Raw genomic sequence first — 24,818 nt, 5'->3', positions numbered from 1 at the left:
GTTCTTGAATGCATGTGGTTATTGTGGCTTTGATTCTACTTTAATTTTGAGGAGAGCCTCATTCCTCTCTATTTTCCTTTGTTTTGGCTTATTTAGGTTGAATTGGAGTTTTGGTGCTCGAATTATCTTGGGGTTTTCTTCGTTTCAATCTTGCTTTACACTAATGGTAAGGGAAGCTAGCTTAAATCTTGAAATTTTATGAGTGTTTGTGATTTTTAGTACTTTGCTTGTATTGGTTGATTTGATGTGGTGTGAGTATGACTACAAGTATTCTGTTTGGTTGGATTGATAATGATCTGTAAATTTTGTATGTGACTCTGATTGAACTAAAGAAATTATCTTTGTGAGGCTTCAATTTAAGTAATGTGACATTTGTTGAGATGGCGTCAGGCCGCACTAATGGGGCAATGGGCGCCAGTTTTGGAAACTCAAAAGAGAAGCCATTGCACATGTGGCGTTAGGCACCACCCTCTCACTGTCAGGTGTTAGCTTGATAGTGGTTCACTATCTTGCTAACATTAGGCGCTACCCATATTTTCAACATTGCGTCCTCTTGGTAAAATGAATATTCCAGCTTCGTTAACCGTCGAATCGAGCTGAAATTTTGGCAGCTAATTTTAGACATATGATTCTTTACTTTAATAAGTGAGATCTTTGTTTTAAAGTTTGTGGTTAGAGAAATTATTTTCACCATTTTGATGTACTTTAAGGATGTATATGATTGTGAAAATAATTAATTGTGGTAAAAGTATATTGTGAAACTATGATGATGATGAGTTTTGTTAATGTGTACGAGCATCGTATGTGTTTAACACAATTTCATGGATCTCATGGGCAGTGGCAGACCTTAAAAGGTCCGTAGGGAGGCCATGCCCCCCCTCCCAAGATTTTCTAAATTTTTTAAAATTTTTTAGATTGATTTTTTATTTTTTTTTATAAAATATAATATTTAATATTAATAAAAAAAAAATTAAACATAATAAAGAATTATAAAATTTATTAAAATATTTTTTTTTTGTCTCTCATTTTAAGTTTTTCACATATTGTATTCATTTATTACTTTTGCATCTCTTATGCTTTTTGTTTTAAAAAAGAAATAGAAAGTTAGACATAAATTCATTATCTCAGTTCTCAGTTCTCATCCGTTCTCTTTTAAGATAAAAAAAAAGGTAACTCTTTCCTTTTTATTGATAAAAAAATATTAATTTGATATTTAATTTTTTTTTTCATCTTATGAGTTTTTTTGTATATTTACTTTTTATGAATATAAAAAGAAAATAACCATTTTTGAATTGTGACTTGATTATCATATTCTTTTAGTAATTACGTTTCTCAATTTTTAATTAGATTTTTGATAAATTAATTTTTGTCTTAATTTTTTTTATATAGATATATTGATGAAAAATAAAATAATAGATTTTTTTAAGTAATAAGAGAAGATATTAAGCTGGTTAATATAATTAATATTTCATTAATGAAACTGAAAATATTAGTTAATTTCTAAAAATATTGAAAATTAAAACTGTATTAATTGGACTGATACAAATATAAGTTATAGCAGATGTAACATATCTAGCGTAGAGATTTCCCTAAACAAAACCTAACAAAAGCATCGTATAAAATCATATTTCATGTATTTTTTTGCGGTAAATTTTATTAATTTATTAACTTTAAATATACTTACATGCAATGATTACATATATGAATATATATAAATATTTAAGGATGAAATTTAATTTTGCTATCTACACACATAGAGGTGTTAATATATTTTTTAAAAAAGATTATTAGCTAGACGAATATTATAATATCTTTACCCGAGTTATCAATTACCATATATGTAGGATTTTGTTTACCTATAGTATAGTTTTTACGCATATTGAGTGTAGTGTTGTTAGAATATAGAATGTTTTTAATACATACACCAATAAATGCATTAAGTTAGTGGGTCTAGTGATGTTGTTAGGATAAGTACGGGAGGGACTTTCCAACTTACCATTAAAACTTTGTCATTTTTTTTAACTAATATAGTTTACCTAATCCTCACCAAAACTTAAATAAAACTTTGTTTTTTTAAATACAACTAGGGTATGGAATATTTAAATAATGTGATTATTTATATCTAAAAAAGTATTTTATAATTTATCAAGACAAAATGGAAGAAAAAATTAAATATTTTTTTAAGAAGTATATGGTTAAGTAAAATGAAAATAATATATATATATATGTCTGTTAATTATAAAAAATATTTATAGAAAAATTCTAATTCTAAGAGATAACAACTACAAAAAGAAAAGACGACAAGATAAAATAAAATTACATTGAATAAGAGTAATTGCGACTTTGAAAAGGCTAAAGTAAAATAAAAATTTGATAATTAAAGATAAAGTGAAAGAAAAAAAGTAAGAAAATAGGAGAGATAGATCAAGAGAGATGGGGAAACAGGGAGGGAGTAAGTGTGATAATTTGGAATTAAAGGTTTTAAGAATGAGGTAAGAGGAAGTGATGTTTGAACTTTTTTTTATTAATAGAGTTAGTGTTTTTTTGATTTTTTATTTATTTTGAAATATATATTATTTATTTTAACTTTATATTTTTATTTAATTTTTTTATAGTTACGATTCTCTTTTGTTTTAGTTATGTATCTATAATTATGTATATCTTTTGTTTTAGTTATGTATCTATAATTATGTATATAGAGGATTTTTTTTTTCCATATTTCAAAATAATAATTTTACCCTTTAACATATAATTATTTATTACATTTTTTAAGATTGACTATAACTTTTACAAATTTTTATAAAAAATCGTCTATCTTTGCTTCTCTTCTTTTTCTTTATTTATCAATAGTTATTCTCTAATCTTTTCTGATATATTTCACTTTATTTTTAAAAAATATAATTTTATTTTGTATATTAACTTAAAAATATTATATTATCATCACCTACTAATATAATATCATGCATATTTAAAAAATACGTACACAGAGACGCGACAGCGCCTATGTGTACGCTAGTGTTATTTAACTTACTTTTCATTGCACATTAATCCTTGCTATTTATTTATGGGTTAAATATGTTTTTTGTCCATCAACTTTTAGTGAAAATTAGAATTAGTCTATCTTCAAAACTTTGGTCCAATTTAGTCTCCAAACTTTAAAATTATGTGGATTTAGTCCTTTTCAACAAATTTTGTTAAGTTTATTTAAGATTTCAAATGCATTTTATGATAGCATTTGAGTTGTTTACATCATCAAATAAACTTAAAATAATTTGGTTATAAGGACTAAATTCACGCAATTATAAAGTTAGAGGACTAAATTGGACTAAAATTTTGGAGAGGGACTAATTCCAATTTTCACTAAAGGTTGAGGGTTGAGGACCAACAACATATTTAACCCTTTATTTATCATCATATCATTTAGTTTATCTTTAATTATACAATATATATATATATATATATATATATATATATATCATTAATTTATGTTTAATTAGTTATATTTACTAAATTTATAATTATGTCATTTAATTTATCTATAACACTAATCTTCTTCATTAAATTTATTATTATGTTATTTATGTAACATTTCATTTTGAGTAGTATAAAACTATTAAAATAAAATATTTCATAATAATATTCAAGGCAGATTAATAAAATAAAACGTATATAAATATAGTTTTTTAATAGTAAACTATAAAAATATATAATTTATATAACAATGTCAAACCTACAAAAAAATATTCTTATATCAAACATACTAACCACTTATATATTCGCTGCAATATCACAACTTTAACTATGAACTTCTCATCTTTCAGAGGTGCCTATAAACTTGCATCTTCGTATGCTCACACAAGAATGGTGACCAGCGCACAAAAAGAAAATAACACAAGATCACAAATTGCAAAGCTAAGCTAATATACAAAAGAGTTATCTTAAGACCATTTAAATCATATAAATTATAAGCCATACATAGACAAACTACAATAATCCACATAATTGCACACAGACAAATGACACCAAACTCAATTGTCTAGATACATGCATTTGGAATCAGATTCACTAGAGACTTGCACTTGTGGTGGTCTTTATTGTTCTTCAGGACCGTTACCAATGAGTTTCACCATATCACACACAAGGTTAATCCATCATTATCTAAGACTATTATTCTGCCATAGGCTAGAACCTCCTCTTGCTCTCACAACATGATCTATTCTACTCTATTTGAGTGTGAATGATTATTAGAGTTTCAGGATGTCACCTTATTTAAATCCATTATCCAATGCATACACTAAAATAATTCCACAATAGAATCTACCTATGAGGAGTGACGAATCTTGAAAAAAAAGTTTGAAAGTGCCAAAATAATATACTCAAATTTTATATATTTAATTATTATTACTAATATAAAAAAAGTATATATAATTTAGTATTGAAATCCTTGTATGTTTTTCTTTAAAAAAATTATAGTTTTGAAATTGAATTTAATATGAAATTTATTTTAAATAAGTTTTTCTAATTTCATCTCTTTCCCTGGATATTCTCTAGTTGAGAACGTTTTTCTTATAATAAATTTCAAATAATTAATATGAAATATTCTGCCTACAATTTAAAAGAATTAATATAAAACTTTCCACTTATAATTCTTTGAATGTTAAAAATTGGTTCTCTAATTCAACAATTGAATTGCAAATATTATGCTTAAAAATAGGTGAGAAAGTAAATTTATTTTCTTTTTATCTTTCAAATAAACTGCATCGATAGATAAAATTACTATATTTATTAAAGGAGTGTTATTCCAACAAGATTGTTAATAGCTAACATAATTTATATGTTTACATTTTGTTCACACAATTATTTACATTTCATAGAAATACCAAATAAACACAACAAATAATCTCCAGAAACTTCTATATCTGTATCTCCTCTCTCTCTCCTCGGGATAAACAGTAACACTGTTGAGGAGACTTTGGTTTAAATACTCGTTTAAATTCAAAATGAGTTTATCATTTCAAAATTATACAGATAATAATAAAAGTCAGCTTTACATTATATTTATGAATTTTTAAATTAATTATAAAATATTCCTTCTAATTTATATACTAATAAATAAAAAATATCGTTGAGGAGCAAGTTAATGTGAATTAGAAAGAAAAATTATGCCACCATTGTGTACCTATGCCAAAGAATAACTTATGTAACAAATAGTACGCAATGAGAACCAGAAATCTAGTTCATTTAATTCATTGATATAAATACCGTAACATTCTTCAAAAATAAGATGACAATATCGAAAAAAAAAATTATATTATGATTCTTATATTTTAATATCTTTTATATTTTCTGATATGATTCAGAATAAATTATTCATTCTTATAAGAAAAACAGTAATATATTAATTAATGATTTACGATGAATTACATAAAAAAAAAAAAAAAGAATTCACAGTGTCGTCTTCTAAAAGATAACACAGGCATCATCTCAAAATGCTCATACAATTTATCATGCCATGACAAGTTCCAAACTACAACTAGGGATCATTACAAAATCTACCCCAACTTTGTTTCTTCCCCGACAGCATTGGATTCTTCCAAGCTTCTGTCACGTGCGTTGACAGCATCTGTAAATACACCATGATTGAGGTTACTTGTTTCCACTATATCACCCATTTCTGGCATGGTCTTCCCATTGTCAGCATTGCCTTCAGTAGTACTGGTACCGTCCATTTTTGGTGCACCATTCTCTGTAGCTGGTGAAGTATTTGTAAATTTAACATTAATTTCAACTTCACAATTCTCTGTACCCTGTATATCAGTTTCATCGGTCTTGGTCTCGGTCATCTCACTTGACTCAGGAGCATGGTTGTTTGCTTCAATCTCTTCATGCTGTTGCGCTTGTAATCTGCAAAACACCATGCTTCGAGTTCTTTAATTGTAGTAGGGAACTTGGGCTGTTCCACTGCTCTATCTTCATCCGTAACATCAAAAAACCCCGAAGGGTTTCAATTTTTTTGTTATTAATCAAGGGTAAAACAGGCACAAGGGAGGTGCAGGAAGAAAAAATGTGATGCTGGAAGTAATGCCGTCTTTGCAAATAGGATATACTTTGGGAAATTTTGTTTTCATCTCCATAAATATGAAACCTCCACTTTGTTCTTTTGGTTAAGTAGTCCTTTTTGGAGTTTGCAATTTGGAAAATTTTTAGATTTATGTATTCATTATGAATTTTGTAATTTGAAACTTAAAAGTTTCGTTAAATGATTTCTTTTGAATTGTAAGATTTGAAAATTATTTAAAAAAAAAAAAGTAGACTGTGTAGTTCATAATGTACTTTTAACTTTAAGACTATAAAAGCATAAGTCATTATTTGCATTCAATTTTTTTATAATGTATAATGTGCAAGTTATTTTTTGTGTAAAAAAAAATTATGAACTTTTGAATTGTACACTTTCATAATGCATTATTAAATATTATAAAAACTTTCATTTGAATGTAATATGATATGTTTTCCTCTTTTAGATAGAGAATGTGTGAGAGGTATAAAATATATCATGAAAGGAATACACAACAAGAGAAACGACATATCACAAAAGAAGACGATGAAGGATCACAATAACATAAAAATAGATACTAAAAATTAGGCTTAATTAGTATTTTGGTCTTAATATTTATAGATTTTATTCAATATGATCTTTAAATATCTTTTTTCCTCAATATAGTATCTATTTTTATTTAAAAGGATTTAATGTTGTCTTTTCCGTTAAGTTAATGTTAATATCATTTGGAAGGATTCACTAAATGTCATGCATTTTCGGTGTTACCATCCAGTCATTCTTCTCGTAAATCTCCCACATGCATGTCTAGTCCAAGTTCAACTATTACCACACTAAATTTGACAATGCTTTGATTTTTGATCATAACCACATTCACGATAACAAAGGTGATAAAATCACTCTCCCTAGAGAGTTTCTACAACGCTCACATAAAATCCTCAAACATTATTTGTTGGGCAGTGGAGAAAGGGAAAAATGAAAACATGATGGTGAAAAAAAGGAGAAAGGGAAAAAAGGTGGTGTAAGGTGGATGGTAGAAATAAGAGAGAAATGAAAAAAAAGGTGGTAAACGGTGAAAAAAGGTGAAGGAAGATAAATTAGAAATTGACATGTGATCACATTCTGAATTATGTTAACACTAATTTAACGGAAATGGACACATTAAATAATTTTTAAATAAAATAATAACGAAATTGAAGACAACAAATATTAAATAATCACATTAAATAAACTCATTAAATATTAAGATCAAAATGCTAATTAAATTTAAAGATTAAAAAAAATATTTTAAACACATCATAAAAGGTAAGAAGAATCATAAAAGCATAAAAAAATATAACTCAAATTTGTTGTCCATTATAAAAGTGGGTCATCTCATGGTAATGACTTCCTTCTTTCCAATTCTTTAAATACCTTTCCTAATGTTCAGAAGAAAAAAAATATAATATATTCAATGATCAAGATTATATACATATTAAAGTTATTATTTCAAATTTAATTTAAAATTTGAAAGACAAGCTGAATTAAAGAATTTAAAGGGTACCTATAACACATTTATTTCATCCTTGTGTAGTATCTACAATAAAATAACATAATTCTTAATAAAGCAAGGCAGTAATAATAGATTAATAAATTTGCTTTTTAGGTTTTGTGTAAAATATCAAGTTCGCGTGGCCTAATGGATAAGGCGCTCGCCTCCGGAGCGGGAGACTGTGGGTTCGAGTCCCATCGTGAACGATTTATTTTTTACTAAAAAGTGTTTTGTTTTTCATTTTATCAAATTAATACCATTGTCATTTTTCAAAAGTTTTTATCTGAAATAATAATAATATAATCTTCAATTTAAAGTGGAGTCCATAATCCCAGCTATCATTAGTGCAATAATATGTATAGTTCAATATGTATTTTTGAAAAGTTTAGACAAAAAAATACACCAAACTAACATTCGTAGATTTTACAAAATAACATGTATAGTTCTATAAATTTCTTTCTAGAGAATCTATTATCAAATTATAAAAAATCATTTTATTTAATTGATATTAAAATTGATTGAAATCGGGTTTATTCATTCTATAGTTGAACAAACTCATTTATTATTTTAAAGTTAATACAGACACAATTTATTATTTCAAAACTATTACAGAAAAACACTTATATTATATGGTAGAGTTGAATATTAAAAAAAAAAAAAATCATAGCGTTTTCTTAATGAACTCTCAACTTGTCTTTTTTGGGGTGAGTATTGTTTTATAAGTTACACCTAATTATGTTTGTGTTTTAGTTTCTTAAACTTTTATTCTGAATGTCATTAACTTTTATTTAAAGAATATATTTAATGGGAAAAACTAAAACACCACATGAACAGTTGAAGAGTTAAGAATGACACAAATATATTGAAATAAAAAAAAAATTGATCAACAAAATACTAAGAGTCTTATTTTTGTTTTCAAAAGATGAGACACTAACATTAATTTAATAAAAAATTATAAGTTCATACAAGAAGATTGATGATGTGTTGGCTGATGTGATAAGTATATTATCACTTAGACGACTTTGTTCTTTTGGGTGGATGTACTATTCATAAGAAATGAGAATAAATGATTAGGAGGTGAATAACGTATTTTTTTGGAGGTGATACAAGATAATGAAAAGAGATGATTAGAGGGATTGACTGAAAATTCAATCTCACCAGCTATAGTGAAATTAGGGAGTGACACAGTTGGATTTATCAAATTATCCCTCATTATTTAATCTTTGTTACATGTGATTTAGCGGTTAAAATCAATATACGTGGTTTTAGTTCACTTTCTTAATTTTATGTTAATGATAATAATAATTTATTATGGTTATAATAAAAATTATTACTTCTAAAATTACTATTAAAAAGAAGAAAAGAAAAGTTTTCATGTAAATTAATTATTTTCCACCTTATATATATTAAATTTATTTTTATACAAAATATATTGTATCATTCATTTTATATAATTTTTTTTTTTATATTTTCAATCATTCAATAAAATTTATAAAATAACTTTAAATTATTTATATATAATTTTATATTACCTATAACAGTAAGGACATTTTGGTAATCTAACTTTTTTTTTCTATTAATTTTTTTTAATATATCACATAAGTGAATTCAGTCATAAACTTTTTCACAAACTTCACTCTCTAATCCACTTTAAAATCACCTCTGAATCACTTAGAATAAACAACATCAACTTCACTCTCTAATCATTTCGATCTCTTCCTCTTCCTCTCCCTCTCCCTCTAATCATTCATCTCAAAAGAACAAGGCCTTAATAATGACACTTAACAACATATAGTACAATGTTAATAAAGAAAAACAAAATTCAAGATTTTAAATTGAATAATTTAAAAAAATACATTAAAATGTTTAATAACATAGATTAAAGGTTTAATCATGCTTTTGGTCCCCATTTTCGTAGTAAAATCTCAATTTGGTTTCTCTATTTTTTTCGTCTCAATTTGGTCCCTTCCATTAGTGGTACATTAACACCATTAAAGGGGTGCCATGTGTCTTTTTTGATTTTTTTATTTTTTAATTTAAAAAAATTTGTCATGTGTCAAGCTGTCATCGTGCCACATGGCAGTGACAGAGTGATGTAGCATTGACAATGACATGTGTCACTTATATGTCAGATGTCATTTCCACTTTTTCAATTTGGTCCCTTTATTTTAATTTTTGTCTCAATTTAGTCCAAATTTCTGTAAAAATTCAATAATTTTATCCCTCTCCAAATTGAAATTAAATTAAATTTGTATATAAATATACACAAATATTTCTATCAAATTGATATTTCAAGTAAATATTTTTAACAAAATTAAGTTTATTTAATTAATATTTTACATTAAACTTTATTTACATCGTACTTTAATATTGTTTTTTTATTTGAATTTATATTTTAAATAATTGTATATTTTTGTGTAAAGTTCAATAATTTGTACACTAATGTTTGAATTGGTATAAAAATAACAATTATAAAAATTTTTAAAATAATTTTAACTAGTTTATGTAACAATAAAAAACATATAAATTTAAAATTTGAAAACAATTTTAAGTAAAGTTGAATGTGAAACACAAATTTAAATAAACTTAGTTATGTTAAAAATATATAATAAAAATATAAACTTGAATAAAAATATCAAATTTAATAAAAACTAGCGTACACACAGTCGCTTCATGCCTGGCATAATACTGACATGTGGTATTATCACTGCCACATCTCTCTGTCATTGCCACATGGCACAACAACACCTTGACACGTGGCAAAATTTTTATTTTTTAAAAAAATTCAAAAAAATCCAAAAAATCCAAAAATATTCAAAAAAAAATCCAAAAAAATCAAAAAAATTCAAGAACAGACACATGGCACCCCATTTAACGCTGTTACTATACCACTAATGGATAGGACTAAATTGAGATAAAATTTTCCAAAACAGGCACCAAATTGAGATGAAAAAAAAAAATAGAGGGACCAAATTAAGATTTTGCTACGAAAATAGGGACCAAAGGCATGATTAAACCTAGATTAAAATGTTAACAAAGGATTAGCATCTTAATAAAGTAAATTCAAAGATTTTAGATTGATTTTTTCTAGAATTTGTAAAAAAGTTAACATGCTAAAATGATATTTGTTTTGATCGTGTTCAATTCTCCCACATCACTTATACGTCGAGGTCTAAGGCGGTTTAAATATTTCACTCTCCTTTCATACATTGAAACACCTTCTAAAGAAAAAATTGTAATGAACTTCATACTCCAAAACGAATATTACATAAGATGTATATTGATTGAGAACGATTCTATCGTCGAAAACTTTATTTATTATACTTTTGTATAAATTTCTCCACACAAATTCTTTTCTCAAATAAAATTAATTTTTGCTTAAAATAATTGTAATTTTTTATATTCAACCTAAAATTTAAATATACATTTTCTTGCGTTAGGGATATTTTTCAATGGCGGAAAACTAATAAAATTGAATTCTAGAAAAGCTAACTTTGATTATTTTGTTTATTTGTTATTTATGCGCATGGATTTGGGGAAGACAATTGTTTGTTTATGTGTTATGTAAATAAATGAAGGCCTACAAATGTGAGGACGTGTTCTTATTCTTTCCTCAGATGCAAAGAAAGATTTAGAAAGCAAGTTGTTGAAATGTGCATTTACGAAAATAGATTTGTTTTTAGTATGCATATGACCTTAACATTCATTGTGCCATTCACGAAGAAAGTGAGGTTAGTGTATGCGGCTTTGTGGCATTGTGTTTGCGATATTGGTTGATTGTGGTGGTTTGGTAGCAGTTAGTTGAGACTAGACTCAGTGGCGGAGCACTATGGTGTGGTGGTAGGGGATCATGGCTTCCAAAAATTTTAAATTTTTTTTATATTATAGGTATTTTAATTTTTTTTATATTATAGATATTAAAAAATATACTATAAATTAATGATGATTAACATAAAAGAAAAATAGTGTACTGTGTGTTTTTTATAACTAGATTTTAAGTGTGATTTGATTATCATTGAATTTTATTTTGATAATCTTTTAGATATGTGTGATTTCTTTTTTAGTTATCGTTATACTAAATTATATATTTATTTTTATTTTATTAATGACAATAATTAAATGTATAAATTTTGGATGTATTATTTTGATCCTCTCGATAATATTGGTCAAAATCAACTGAACTATCAAAGTTATGCTAGATTAACGAGAAGCAGGTAAAAATCAATTCTCATAGATATAAGTGAGATATGATGGAGAATCAATTCTCCTCTTATCTATAGTGTAGATAATTGATTATCAATGAAGGAGAATCAATTGTCTTAGTTTTGTATGTACACAAAAATCAATTTTTTTGAATAAAATGTTATTTTGAAGTTGTAAATTCTATTTCTCATTTTCCTCCACAATATTTGACAACTGAGTTTTCATATTCAATAATAATAATATATAAACAATTTTATACATTAATATTAATAACACAATAATATTCACCACAACAACAATTTATTCATCTTTCAATTTCATTTATTAAAATATTTTTTTATCATCTACATAAATTAAATTACTCACAATTTTTTAGTCTTTTCTCTCATTTTCTTACAATTTTTATTGTCTTTTGCTTAATTCAAATAACTCCTCATTTACTTTTTGTTTCCTCCTTAAATACATTATTTTCACTCTCTCAAATTCAACCTCTAATCCAAACAAAGCATGACCTTGTTTGGATATAGAATTTCATAATTTCTGTGACATTTGAATAGATTGAACTTAAATTAATCTCACTTAAAATTGTTTTATTTTTCAAATATTTTCTATTGGATAAGAAAAATCAAATACAATGAAACTAATTTTCTTGTTTGAATAAATTACTTCAATTACTAGAAAATTTGAAAAACTATTTAAATGTTAAATAATTGTTAAAGATTAAAAAATATTAATATTGATATTCTTTTGTAACCAATTTTGACCGATGTTATTTTCTTTTTTATCAAAGTTCTTCAAAAATTTCTAATACACATTACCTAAAAATTTTATGGATTTACATTAAACGAGATTATTTTAAAGTTGTGAGATATTAGATTTGGTCAGTACCAAGTAAGATAACACTAAGTCAAACTCATATAAGGTGGAACCAAGTCAATCCAAGTTAGAGTGGAATGAAGTTGATTTAAGCACACAATGAGTTAAGTTGATCTAAGTTCAGTTTAAGCCAAGTAGGTCCAAATTTCAGTCAAGTTGAGTTAGCTTAAATATAGGTCAAGTCGAGTTGTCCCAAACCTAAGCCAAATAAGTTAGCATAACCCAAGTTGACTTAGTTGGTTTGGCCCAAGGTTGAGCCAAGCATTTCGAAGCTCGAGTTGAGATAAGTCAGAGCAACCCACATTCAATATAATTGGAGCGAGTCTATGATCAACCATGCTAGGGTGGTCCCATGTTAAATCGAGTTAGCCCAAATGAGCCGCATTAAGCCAAGTCAACCCAGACCCAAGTCAAGCCTAAACCCAGCAAGCCCACATTTATTTGAGTCCGGGATAATCCACATTTAGCTAAGTTGAGTTAGGCACAAATAGTCATAATATGATCAATACTAGGCAGGGCTTATTTTGATAAAGTTCGAGTTTAGTTAAAATCTTCTTAAGTCTAATCAAGTCGAGTTTGCCCAAGAAAGCCAGATCGAGTTAAGTCAACTCAAATCTATGTCAAGTTAAGTGAGCTCAAGCAAGTCGAGTTGGGCCCAGTCATCCCAAACTTAAGTCAAGTTGTGTCGGTCCGAATCGACCAACTAAGGCTTGGTCAAGTGGAGTTGGCCTGGGTCAGAGTTGAGTGAACTAGGGTCGAGATTGAGTTAAGTTAGCTTGGGTCTAGGTCGAGTTGAGTTATTCTAGACTCAGTATAACCAAGTCGATCTGGATCAATAAAGTCAAGTCGATTAAGATCAAAAGAGCCAAGTAAGTCCAACCCCAAGTATGGTAGAGTCAATCGGGTCTGGGTTAAGGCAAGTTAGGATGGGATGATGTTCAGTTGAGTTGGGCTAGGCCCACGTTGACTCAAGTTCAATCGAGTCCAACTTTGGTCAAGTCCAGGTTGATTAGGTGTATCTGGGACTGAGAGAAATCGAACTAGAGTTGGCTAAGTCAAGTTGAGACAATGTTAGGTTGAGGCATTGGATTAGGACAATGTCAAACTAAGTTGAGTGGATCTCACATTAACTCGAGCTAAGTCCATCCAAGCCTAGAATGTTCTAAACTACAAAAATTGGAATATAAATTTAAAAATGTGAAGATTTCAAATTCTTACTTTTAGATGAAATTTAAAAATCCTTAATTTTAAGGAACCCAAATACTCAATGAAATTTTGGAATTTTAATTTATTTCAAAATTCCTTATCCAAATAAGGTATTTTGTTATAAATCATATCAAATTCTTTAACAAAAATAATTACCCTGTTAGAATGTTTTTGTCTAAGCACAATCTAGGTGTAAGTTGTTTAGTCTAAAATCACGCTTTTGCAATTTGTTTGTGACAGTGTTGGACTTCCACTTTTAACTTGGTGAAGAAAGTGAGGTTGGTGTTGGTGTTAGTTGTTGTGTGACGTTGTGTTCACAAGGGTGCTTGATTGAAGAGGTGGTTTGTTGAGATTTGACTGTTTGGAATTCTGTTAACGTAAAAGGATAAGAGACAAAAATTGATTCTCGCCATTGAATTGCGAAGGAAAATCAATTCTCAATATCATTTATACTACAAAGAATTGATTGATTATTGGTGAAGGAGAATCAATTCTTTCAGTTTTGTATGTATACAAAATCGATCGGTTCTCTAGAATAAAATGTTGTTTTGAAATTTTAGGTTGTGGCAGTTAAAACGGAGAAAGAGAGAAGGGAGGGTAAATAGGAAGTAAGAAAGCAGCATCCATGGTAATGTAATAATAATAATGTAAGGGTAATGCTTGAAGTGCAGCACAGCAGAGGCATTTATTATTAAGTGTAATGAATTAAGACACCAAATCTAAAGGCAAAGGTCTCTCACACACAGAGTAGAATTATAGAATAGAGAGATAGCGGAGAAGGTGAGGGTGAGGGTGAGGGCCAGGGCAGAGAGACAGTAATAATAAGCAGAAGGAGGGAGCAACCATGCCTTCTCTCATTTCTCTCTCTCTTCTTACTCTCACACCGTCTTCGCTGCATTCATGTGCTTTTGAGTTGTGTGTGTCAGCCAGCATTACCCTCTTCTCTCACTGCTAGATCCAATCGCTTTCTCTCTCTACCTCAATTCAACCCTAACTCTTCCTTTTCTTCGCATAATTCACGCTCCTCTCTCTCCTGTCCAATCCAAATCCGCCAATTTCTCACTTTCCTTAAATCAAATCTCCCTCACTCACTGCTTCTTTCAGATGATTTGAATCCAGCTTAGTGGAGCTAGGATTTGGAGCAACAACCGATCCCTGTCTTCAATCGATTTCATTTTTGCTTTTTCTGGTGATGATAGTAGCAGCAGCAGCATAGAGGGAGAGAGAGAGAAATCTGATGGAGGATATATCGAAATACGCGCACAGTCCTGCACACGTGGCAGTGGCCAGGCGTGACCACGCCGCACTGCGCCACCTCGTTTCCACGATTCCTCGACTCGCCAAAGCCGGTGAGGTCAACACAGAGGCGGAATCGCTCGCGGCGGAGCTCAAAGCTGACCAGGTGTCGGCGGTTATCGACCGCCGCGACGTGCCGGGAAGAGAAACCCCTCTCCACCTCGCGGTGCGTCTCAGGGACGCCGTCTCCGCGGAGATTCTCATGTGTGCCGGTGCGGATTGGAGTCTTCAGAACGAGCAGGGTTGGAGTGCGCTCCAAGAAGCCGTGTGCACTAGAGAGGAAGCCATTGCGGTGATCATCGCGCGCCACTACCAGCCTCTTGCGTGGGCGAAATGGTGCCGCAGACTTCCCCGCATTGTAGCTTCCGCCGCTCGAATCCGCGACTTCTACATGGAGATATCTTTTCATTTCGAGAGCTCCGTCATTCCCTTCATTGGCCGCATTGCCCCTTCCGACACCTACCGAATTTGGAAGCGCGGTTCCAACCTCCGCGCTGATATGACCCTCGCTGGCTTCGACGGCTTCCGCATCCAGCGTTCCGACCAAACGTTTTTGTTTCTCGGAGAGGGTTATGCTTCCGAGGATGGGAATTTGAACCTGCCACCGGGTTCTTTGCTGGCGCTTGCTCACAAGGAGAAGGAGGTTACCAATGCTTTGGAGGGAGCTGGTACGCAGCCAACGGAAGCTGAGGTTAATCATGAAGTTTCTTTGATGTCTCAGACTAATATGTATAGGCCTGGTATTGATGTTACTCAGGCGGAGCTTGTTCCCCATTTGAACTGGCGGCGACAGGAGAAGACTGAGATGGTGGGGAATTGGAAGGCTAAGGTTTATGACATGCTCCATGTGATGGTGAGTGTCAAGTCGAGGAGGGTGCCGGGTGCTATGACTGATGAGGAGCTTTTTGCTGTGGATGATGGGGAGAGTGTGGTTAATGGAGAGAACAATGATGAGTATGAGGATGTGCTCACTGCTGAGGAAAGAATGCAGTTGGATTCGGCGCTGCGGATGGGGAACTCTGATGGTATTGGTCAGGAGGAGGAACCTGGAGGGGGGTTTGATGGTCATTGTGAAGCCAATGCTGGGGCTAAAGAGAAGAAGAGCTGGTTTGGTTGGAACAAGAAAAACATGAAAGGTGGCGGCGGTGAGGAGCTTGAGGATTTGAAGACTGCGAAGAAGCTGTCGGGTGATCAGCAAAAGCCACAACCTGAGATTGTGAAGGATAAAAACTTTAAGAGGAAAAAGAAGAAAGGAGGAGTTAACGAGTCCAAGAATGAGAGTGAGTACAAGAAAGGATTAAGACCTGTCTTGTGGTTGACACCGGACTTTCCTTTGAAAACAGACGAGCTTCTGCCCCTGCTTGACATCTTAGCAAACAAGGTTAAGGCTATCAGGAGACTCAGAGAACTTTTGACGACTAAACTTCCTCATGGAACCTTTCCTGTTAAGGTAACCTAAACATCATCATATTCTCAACCTTCCTTAGCTTATTTCGCACTGTTGCTTTGCTCAGCACTCTTGTGGTTACTATCCATACTTTTGGAAAACAAAAAATAGGAGTTTTTTTGAGTTATAAACATTCTTCTTCCTCCTCATTAAAGTTATTGTTATTGGGTTCGAAGTCCAGGTTTTCTTTGATTATGCGTATATTACAGATTCCTCTCCTGCTGTCCCAAGTGGGTGCCATACTATTTTTTTTTTTTTATATTTAGTTGATGAGTAGATAACTCAAAAAGAGATTGATGAATATAATTATCGTTATCTGGAGATATACTATCATCATTCTATTGCCAAGTATGTGGTTTGAAGTTCGGAGCATCATTATTTGAGATATTTATGGTTTTTAGATATCTTTTTCGTCGTATGGTTGTTACGTTTGTTCTGGTTGAACGCTTAGAAGAATGAGACATTTGTCCCTGCCTTACACTTAGCATTCTTTAGGCTGACACATGTAGTTTCCCTACTGCGGATAAATTTTTGAAGTTATACATTCCTCATTTTTTTATCCAGAAGCAGCAGAACTAGATAATGCAAAGCAAAATTACGTATCGTTGCCTTAAATTCATTCAAATTAAGCTAGTTTCTTTTCCACTGTGCATTCCACATTTTTCTTCAAGATATGAATGCACTAGCACTCCCGAGAGGGGATTCATACTGGTTTTGTAAGTTTAATGGACATCAGCCCTTAGAATGCCACTTATAAATACAATTGTTGTACGATAATCAAATGAAAAATACTGAATGCCTCCGTCTTGTGTTTTTCTGAATGTCAAATACATACTGATATATGAAAAGTATGCTAGTTAATATTAATACATGTCAATTGTATTGCATAATATTAATATTTCATATGCATTGCTAACTAATTTATTTACATATCAATTCCCCACCGTGTCATTATAAAAATGACAGTGTTCACGTTTCTCTATTGTGGGATACTTTGCATGAATGCAAGCTTTTAATATTGCCCTGGTTATTCTTACTGCTTTGCAGGTAGCTATCCCTATAGTCCCTACTATACGGGTCCTTGTCACTTTTACCAAATTTGAGGAGCTTCAGCCAGTAGAGGAGTTTTCAACTCCACTCTCTAGCCCAGCTTACTTCCAGGATGCCAAATCCAAGGAATCAGAAGGGTCTACATCATGGATTTCATGGATGAAGGGAAGTCGTGGTATACAGTCCGGTGAGTCTGATAGTCATAGATATAGGGATGAAATCGATCCTTTCAGTATACCTTCGGACTACAAATGGGTGGATGCCAATGAGAGGAAACGCCGCATGAAGGCAAAGAGAGCCAAAAATAAGAAACATAAGAAGCAGACAGCTACTAAAGGAGGAGACGGAGTACAGGTAGTGGGTGAGGATGTGGAAGAATCCTAATAACACGGTATCTCTCTAATTGCTGCCTTGATGATCGTTGTCAGAAAGAAAGTGTATGTGTCATTGTGCACAGCTGACTTTATTTTTCACATTGGATGATCTAGCCAAGAATTTACTGCAAGCTTTTTGGGGGATCCATTGTTACTCCTTAAGAAAAGGGTGCCTATGTTTTTCCCCTTTCGCGATGTTGGGTTATGAAGAGTTTACATCATCTGGAAATAGTTGTATTGTCATTTGAAGAGAAAACGAAGAGGAAGAGTCTCTATGGCCTTCAATTAGTTGGCTCCATTCTGATTTTGCCCAAGATACATTACCTATATTTGTATGTACATCTGTATCTCTGATTATTGATTTTGAATTTTTGTGAGTGGTATTTCTGTTTTCACTGTTCGTTCGTGAAGTTTTGGCTATTCTTTTGAACTGACTTTTGGCCTAGTAAAATTTGTTGAAATTTGTACCTACATCATTGAATACAAGAACCTCTCTCTCTCTTTTCGCTTTAATAGTTTTTTTTACACATTTACTCTGATAATAGTTAGGATCTTTTTTGTATTTTCTTTTTTTTGCACTAAAGTGCATAATCGAAAATTGCTTAAGTATTTTCTTATCTAAAAAATCATCGAGTACACCGTAACCTTTATAGTTTAAATGTTTACCAATAAGCTGGTAACAAAGTGAGAGAATTTTTAATGGACAAACTAAGATTTATATAGCTTGTATTTCTTTTAAAGTTTTTTTAATAAAAAATTTCAGTACAAGATGTAAACATAGTATGCAATCATATTTTTATCAAGGAGCACACAAAAATTCTTAGTTAAGCTCCATCATTTTTCTAATCCAAGTATCCATAACCATTTTTAGTTTTATGGAACGGATATGAAAGCAAAAAAGAAAACTCATACACATAAAGTTCAGATCTAGTTTCTAATAAATTTTCGGAAACATGCAAGATTTCATAATTTTGGGAGTTTCAAGAGTTAAACTGAATAAGGTATTGAATATGTCACGCAGTGGTTATAGAATTTGGGGACAGAATACAGGCTCACTGTTTTTCCCTACTTCTACTTGTAAAATTGATGGAAATATCCCATACCCAGCCGAGCCTGTTGACGATTTACCTAGGAACTCCACATGAAACACAACCAAAAAAGAACTAGGCAAGAAATTACGTAATATAAAAACAAGGTGCAAGCATTTTGATTCTTTCAACACCACCATCATTTAGAAATCGTGTCGTTTTTATTCTTTGCATATATGTACAATAGCTACACTACACATACAAAGAATCATAATGATATGGCACCCAGTGATGATCTAATTTACAAACATAACTCTTACCAAAATCTGTCTTTGTTAACAGTCAAGTACCCAGCCATTACCTTTCCACCAGTATTTCTCATTCCATCTATAAGAAAGGACCAGCTAGAACCCAACGCCCCAACGTAAAAATCTGAGTCAGTGGCCATCAAGAAATTAACAAGTGGATAATTTGTGCTGGTCTCTCTACCCAGGCTGGCTTCATACTCAGCCATCGACATGTTACTCTTAACTTGGCGTCTTACGTTTGTGAAGTAAAAGTTCCAATGAGAATATTCTCTTGTCTTGTCAACCACTTCCTGAATCAAATTAGTCTTATAATGTCAGTGCTTAACTAACTAGTATCATCCAAAAGATGAATCCAAATAACTACAATTGCAAAGCTGTATCCAGCAACAACTGTAATACCTGCATCTCAGTGGACAACCAAATACTATTAAGGTGAGGGAAGTGTCTCCGAATCCGACCCGCAAGCTGCATGTATTCTTCAAATCCAACCACCTTCATTTCACATGCTTTGTCTCCCATTCTTACATGCATACTTAGAAGAGGCCTTGGGACCCATGGCTTGTGACTGGACCACACGTATTCATCAATATCACCAGACCTTGCCTTCGCACTATTTTCCTGAATAAATGAAACCTTTTTTCATGAGTACAATTCTATGGGCAAAATCTGGTAAATTTTCTAACATTCCCTACTTTTAATCTCCCATGTTTAGATGAAAAACATGATTAAGTTAAAAAGTGCCAACCTTTGGCCAATCCCCAGCAAGACTTTCAAGAACAACTTTTGCTGCTAATTTTCCAAAGCTAAGATGGCGTGCCTCGTTCATTAAATTGCATGTGTATTCGGTCGGGAACCTCATCAAGTAACGTACTGCCTGAAAACAATATTTATGGTAACAAGATCAGATCATGAACCATCACTAAAATGAGGACTTATCATAACGTAACTCCTTTTTCACAAGTCTGAACAGGTACCTGTGCTCTCCACCACCGTCTATCCATTTTTCTATGAGAAGCTAACAAAGTTCCGTTTAAATCAGTTGTGGGTTGCAGATAATTCCACGGGAGGCCCCACTTCCTGAAGTTGACATTGGAAAAATAAAACTCCAATAAGTTCATGCTCCCAGAATGGAAGATATCATAAATATGTGATTGCAGTTGAGAGGTTGGTTACCTGGGAGTTGGTCCAGCCCATATATGCTTTGTTGTATAATTTTCCTTTGTGGTCACAATTCCCTTACTCCACGCATCTTCACTTTTTATGAGTTCAAAAGCGCGCCGCCGGCATTCTAGAGAGGTTTCAGGGAAGAAGTAACAACTCCAACTAGACCTGGAAGATCCTGCATATAAAAGAGTAACATCATACTCATCATATATAGACTTCTTGTAATAATAACAGTAGCATTTGAAGACTTTTGTGGAGAGCAGAAGTTCACATTGTACATTGGTTGTTACAACTGAAACAGATACCACAATGAGTGATGACAAAAAATTTACCTTTGCAGCCTTCATGGTGAGCTCTGTTGTAATAGTTAGTGACAAGGACTCTTCCTTCATTGATTGCAATAGCTAGAAGTCCTGTCATCCCAACAATCTGAGCCCCAATGCCAAATCCAGGTAATCTCTCCCAGTCAGTAAGGAGGAACTTCACATCAGGGCTACTGCAGTTTAAGGGATGCTGATGGATCCAAAGGTCACGCTGCACTTTTCTGGTCATGGGATAGTTTTCTTCATCTGACCCTGCAATCTGCAAAAGCTTCTATATCAATAAACCTAACCACATTCCTTCCAATTTTTTCACCACGAACATTATAAATGTCACTTTAGCTTCCGTATGCTGTTTTCTATGCATTCAAAGAAAAACATTGAACTGGACAATAGTACATTTGGAGATAACAATGTATCAAGTAATGGTTTCCGACAACTACGGCAAACAAATCTGTTTGATGGTGAACTAGCTCGTGGTGAATCCAAAAACACTTCAGAAATAGTTTAAGAACGCACCCATGGAGGATAGGCCCCTTCGGATGCAGCCTCATGCCTGAGCTTTTGCATCTGCTCATTGAATGCAGCCACAGAAAATGTCTGCAAAGACCCCTTCCAAGTTGTCCATGGCGGAAAAACATCAGTTCCTGTACGCTTATCAAGATACTCAAATAGCTCTGTTTTCATCTTGCAGTTTTCTAAATGTGGGGCATTAGGCAAACTGGACCCACTAATTCCATGTTTTTGCAAGTACTCTTTGCCACCACTTGTGGACTCATTCAACACAGCGCTCCATGCTGAATAAAGCAATGAGACTTTCTCTTCGTTATCTCGCTCTCTGCTGCTTTTAGAATCCCATAATCTCTCTGTTTCCTTAAGCTTGAAATGGCAATCCGAACGTGTAATCATGTCTAAGAAACAGAGAAAACATAATTCACTGTTAATTTCATTTGATATTTTCATCACAGTTAATCGGATTGGCCACAGTAATACTACATCACTGGGATCAGTTCTCATACTATTACAGGCATGTCATAATTCCAATGCTGATTACGCAAAAACAACGTATATACTGTGAAAAATATGCAGTTCAAGTAAAAAATAAGGTATGCTTAACGTAAAGACACTAATTACTGATTAAAGTATAATCCTTTAAAGTTGCTTCATGGCCAAGCCTAACCCATTTTCATCAAGTTCGCTTCAAGGATAAACGTCCTTGATTACATCAAACTTTAAAAAAGGTTGGGACTCGAAATAAACTAGGTTCTTTTTCTTAAAGAAGCAAAGGAAAATAAGAAACACAAAGGAAACCAAAGAAGTAAAACTGGTTCCACCTCTCTCCTTTTTCTTCTGTGTTTAAAGTTTTGAATCAAACACGGCTATTCTTCACAACCCAGTTTTAAAGTTTCTGGAATAGTCAATGTTCTATCTACAAAGCAATAGTTATATGATAACAGAGGTAGATGATGGTCCTGCATCCACAACCCCACTTCCGTAAAACAGAGAAAAAAAAGAACAAGAAATGTTCGAAATCAAAGAAAGGAAAAGGAAATTGACTTACTGATGTCGTTAGGAAAAGTTGAATTCCCTGATGAATTAGCCATTGACATGGTTGAAAACAAAATGGGACCAAACTGAAAGGAACCAAAGGAAGTCAAAGCAGCCAAGAACAGAGAGGTGAGGCACACTCCACAGAGAAATCCCACCACACAAATTTGGCAAGGAAACGAGTTTCCCATTTGCAAAGCTTTCTGCGAAACCACTCTCTCAATAGACTTCTGATTCAGTGGCTCCATTTCACTTTCCTCACAACGATTCTTTCTTTCTTTATTCAAAAAGCTTCTTCCCCAGCAACACTTTTCCTCATGTACTACCACAACAACACTAACTTGTGACGCTGATCCACAGTTACCTTGTTCAACTTGTGAGTCCTTCAACCACTTCAGGGAAAGAGAAAATTAAAGAAAACATACACAATTATTTGCACCTGTCTCCTTAAACACTTTTGTGGGACCACCTTTGTCAACCTTGCAACCGCAAAATTAATGCAAAGTTTCCATTAGGATTTAACAAAGCTACCCTCATACACAAACTCATGAAAAGACACAGAAACACATAAAAAGAAATCAGCATATCATCATAGATGCTTCAGCAGCCACAATAGCGTCATATTAAAAGAAAGTTGTAGCCCACATATTCTCTTGTACAATACAATCATCGTATCACAACTACACAAATAGCACAGCGAAAGTGACGGGCTAATAAATTAAGCTCAAAACAGAGAAGGGTCTAACCTAACCCAACCCAACCCAACCGAATTATTAGAAGCTATGAGAAAAACATAAAACTGTGAAAAAAAAAAATAGAAGTGTTTGGAAAGTGTGGCAATGACGATTGCTAATTACTATGACTGATTGTGAAAAGACATGCGAATGCAAGGTGGAGAGAAAAAGCATTAGGAGATAAACACATGTGATGAAAACGACAAAAGTTGCAATCGGGGGAGAAGATAAGAATATGTGGCATCAGCTTTAGCAGAACCACTGAGAAACAGTGACACGGATTTTTACCTGAACTCCGCGCGTGTCTAAAAATCTATCTATAATATATTAATAGTTAGAACTTAGAAGTGATAAACATAAATTTGGAAAAGGTGAAAAGGATATGACATTTTTGGGAAGGTGAAGAACAAAGGAGAGAGACAGGTTGAGAATCGTGAAGGGAAACAGTGAAATGTTGGTGTCTGATGCAGAGTGGGGTGGTACCAATGGAAAAGGATCAAATTCTGGTGTAGTTGCCACATATGTTCTTCATTCTTCTCCATATTTGTGGTCCCCTCTTCCTTCTTTTTTATTTGTAATCTTTGGGTTAGTAGGTTCTTTAATTTGACGTAGAAATTTTCAATTTTTATTACCCCAAAGAAAGGAATAAATGCACCTGGCATGACTTGTAAACTGTGATGATGAAGATGAAAAAAACACGCCACCAAGAACTTTCCAATTTCATTCTATACAATACTATGATGTTTGTTCTCTTTGTTAATACAATAGTAAACAAACGACATTTAAATTAGGTTGGAGATGATGACCTTGTTAGTGCTGCCACTGCCTGCATGTACTTTACTTCATACTTACTTTTGTATTTTATTATTTTAAAATTAATTAACATATGCTATGTTGCATAAAAAAATTGTATTAGTTGAAATTGGACCTCTTAATTATATATAAAAATAGGTTCATTAAGCAGAAAATCAAGATTTTTTTTACTGGAGATTAGTCAAAGCTTGCATTTAAGACTATTTATTATTAAGTGAGAATAAATTCATAGATATCTATTATTTACTTATTCATTCAGTGGTTTAAATTAATTAAGATAAAAGAGCGAAAATGAGCTGGCTGTGTGTGCATGTGCATCCTTTTCTTTCCTTCATAAATAATTTCATTCTTTTTAATTCAATTTCAACACATTCTGTTTAAGCATTATTCTTCTGCTTTTAACTAGTAGGTATTTTGAAGAAGGTTAGTTTATCTTCTTCTTTTTCTTTTTCTTTTTTTAAGTTATATTCCTAATTTCATTAGTTTGGAGTAAAAATCGTGATAAAAAATGTAACGATACTTAAAATAAAAAGCTAAAAAAATATAAAAAACACATTAACTTATAATTATACTAGAGATAAAAAAAAAGAGTCAAAATTGTGAAAAATAATTAAATGACTATTAGGACAAATAGAAAGAGTACAAAATTATTAAATAAATAGTACAGCAAATCATTACACAATAATAAAAGTAATGGTAAACTTTCATCTTTTTCAAATATTAAATATTCTTTTAATTTAAGATATTTAGGAAACGTCTACTAACAACAATTCATAAAGGGCCACAGTAATGATTATAAAAAAAATACTCTGAAGTTTGCTTCGATGAATATTTAAAAAAAAAAATCCAACCAGTTTACAGTTTC

At 31.9% G+C, this 24,818-nt stretch overlaps 2 protein-coding genes and 1 non-coding gene across 5 annotated transcripts; 2 read left to right on the top strand and 1 right to left on the bottom strand.

Moving 5' to 3' along the window:
• Positions 1 to 7,719: 7,719 nt before the first annotated feature.
• Positions 7,720 to 7,792, top strand: TRNAR-CCG (transfer RNA arginine (anticodon CCG)). The gene has a single exon. It is a non-coding gene; the product is annotated as a tRNA-Arg (tRNA).
• A 6,771-nt stretch (positions 7,793 to 14,563) lies between these two features.
• On the top strand, positions 14,564 to 18,509 carry LOC114191609 (uncharacterized). Its single transcript, XM_028080894.2, has 2 exons — positions 14,564 to 16,617; positions 17,662 to 18,509. Exons 1-2 carry the CDS (start codon positions 15,109 to 15,111, stop codon positions 18,046 to 18,048), a joined length of 1,896 nt encoding a protein of 631 aa, XP_027936695.2. The 5' UTR covers positions 14,564 to 15,108; the 3' UTR covers positions 18,049 to 18,509.
• A 733-nt stretch (positions 18,510 to 19,242) lies between these two features.
• Positions 19,243 to 23,615, bottom strand: LOC114191610 (uncharacterized). Of its 3 annotated transcripts, none has more exons than XM_028080895.2 (9): positions 23,429 to 23,615; positions 22,420 to 22,885; positions 21,378 to 21,769; positions 20,871 to 21,120; positions 20,548 to 20,713; positions 20,349 to 20,451; positions 20,120 to 20,248; positions 19,774 to 19,992; positions 19,243 to 19,664 (listed from the first exon to the last, which is right to left on the bottom strand). In XM_028080895.2, exons 2-9 carry the CDS (start codon positions 22,652 to 22,654, stop codon positions 19,383 to 19,385), a joined length of 1,776 nt encoding a protein of 591 aa, XP_027936696.1. In that variant the 5' UTR covers positions 22,655 to 22,885; positions 23,429 to 23,615; the 3' UTR covers positions 19,243 to 19,382. The 3 variants fall into 3 exon arrangements, with proteins under 3 accessions (XP_027936696.1, XP_085531597.1, XP_027936698.1); XM_085675471.1 differs by lacking the exon at positions 23,429 to 23,615 and adding an exon at positions 22,193 to 22,330 and having other exon boundaries at positions 22,420 to 22,610; XM_028080897.2 differs by lacking the exon at positions 23,429 to 23,615 and having other exon boundaries at positions 22,420 to 23,337.
• Between the last annotated feature and the right edge of the window lie 1,203 nt (positions 23,616 to 24,818).

The sequence above is a fragment of the Vigna unguiculata genome, chromosome 7 (assembly GCF_037176805.1).
Source record: "Vigna unguiculata cultivar grain cowpea cultivar isolate G323 ecotype 2 chromosome 7, ASM3717680v1, whole genome shotgun sequence".
Lineage (NCBI taxonomy): Eukaryota > Viridiplantae > Streptophyta > Magnoliopsida > Fabales > Fabaceae > Vigna > Vigna unguiculata.
This window is presented reverse-complemented; position numbering and strand designations above follow the sequence as displayed.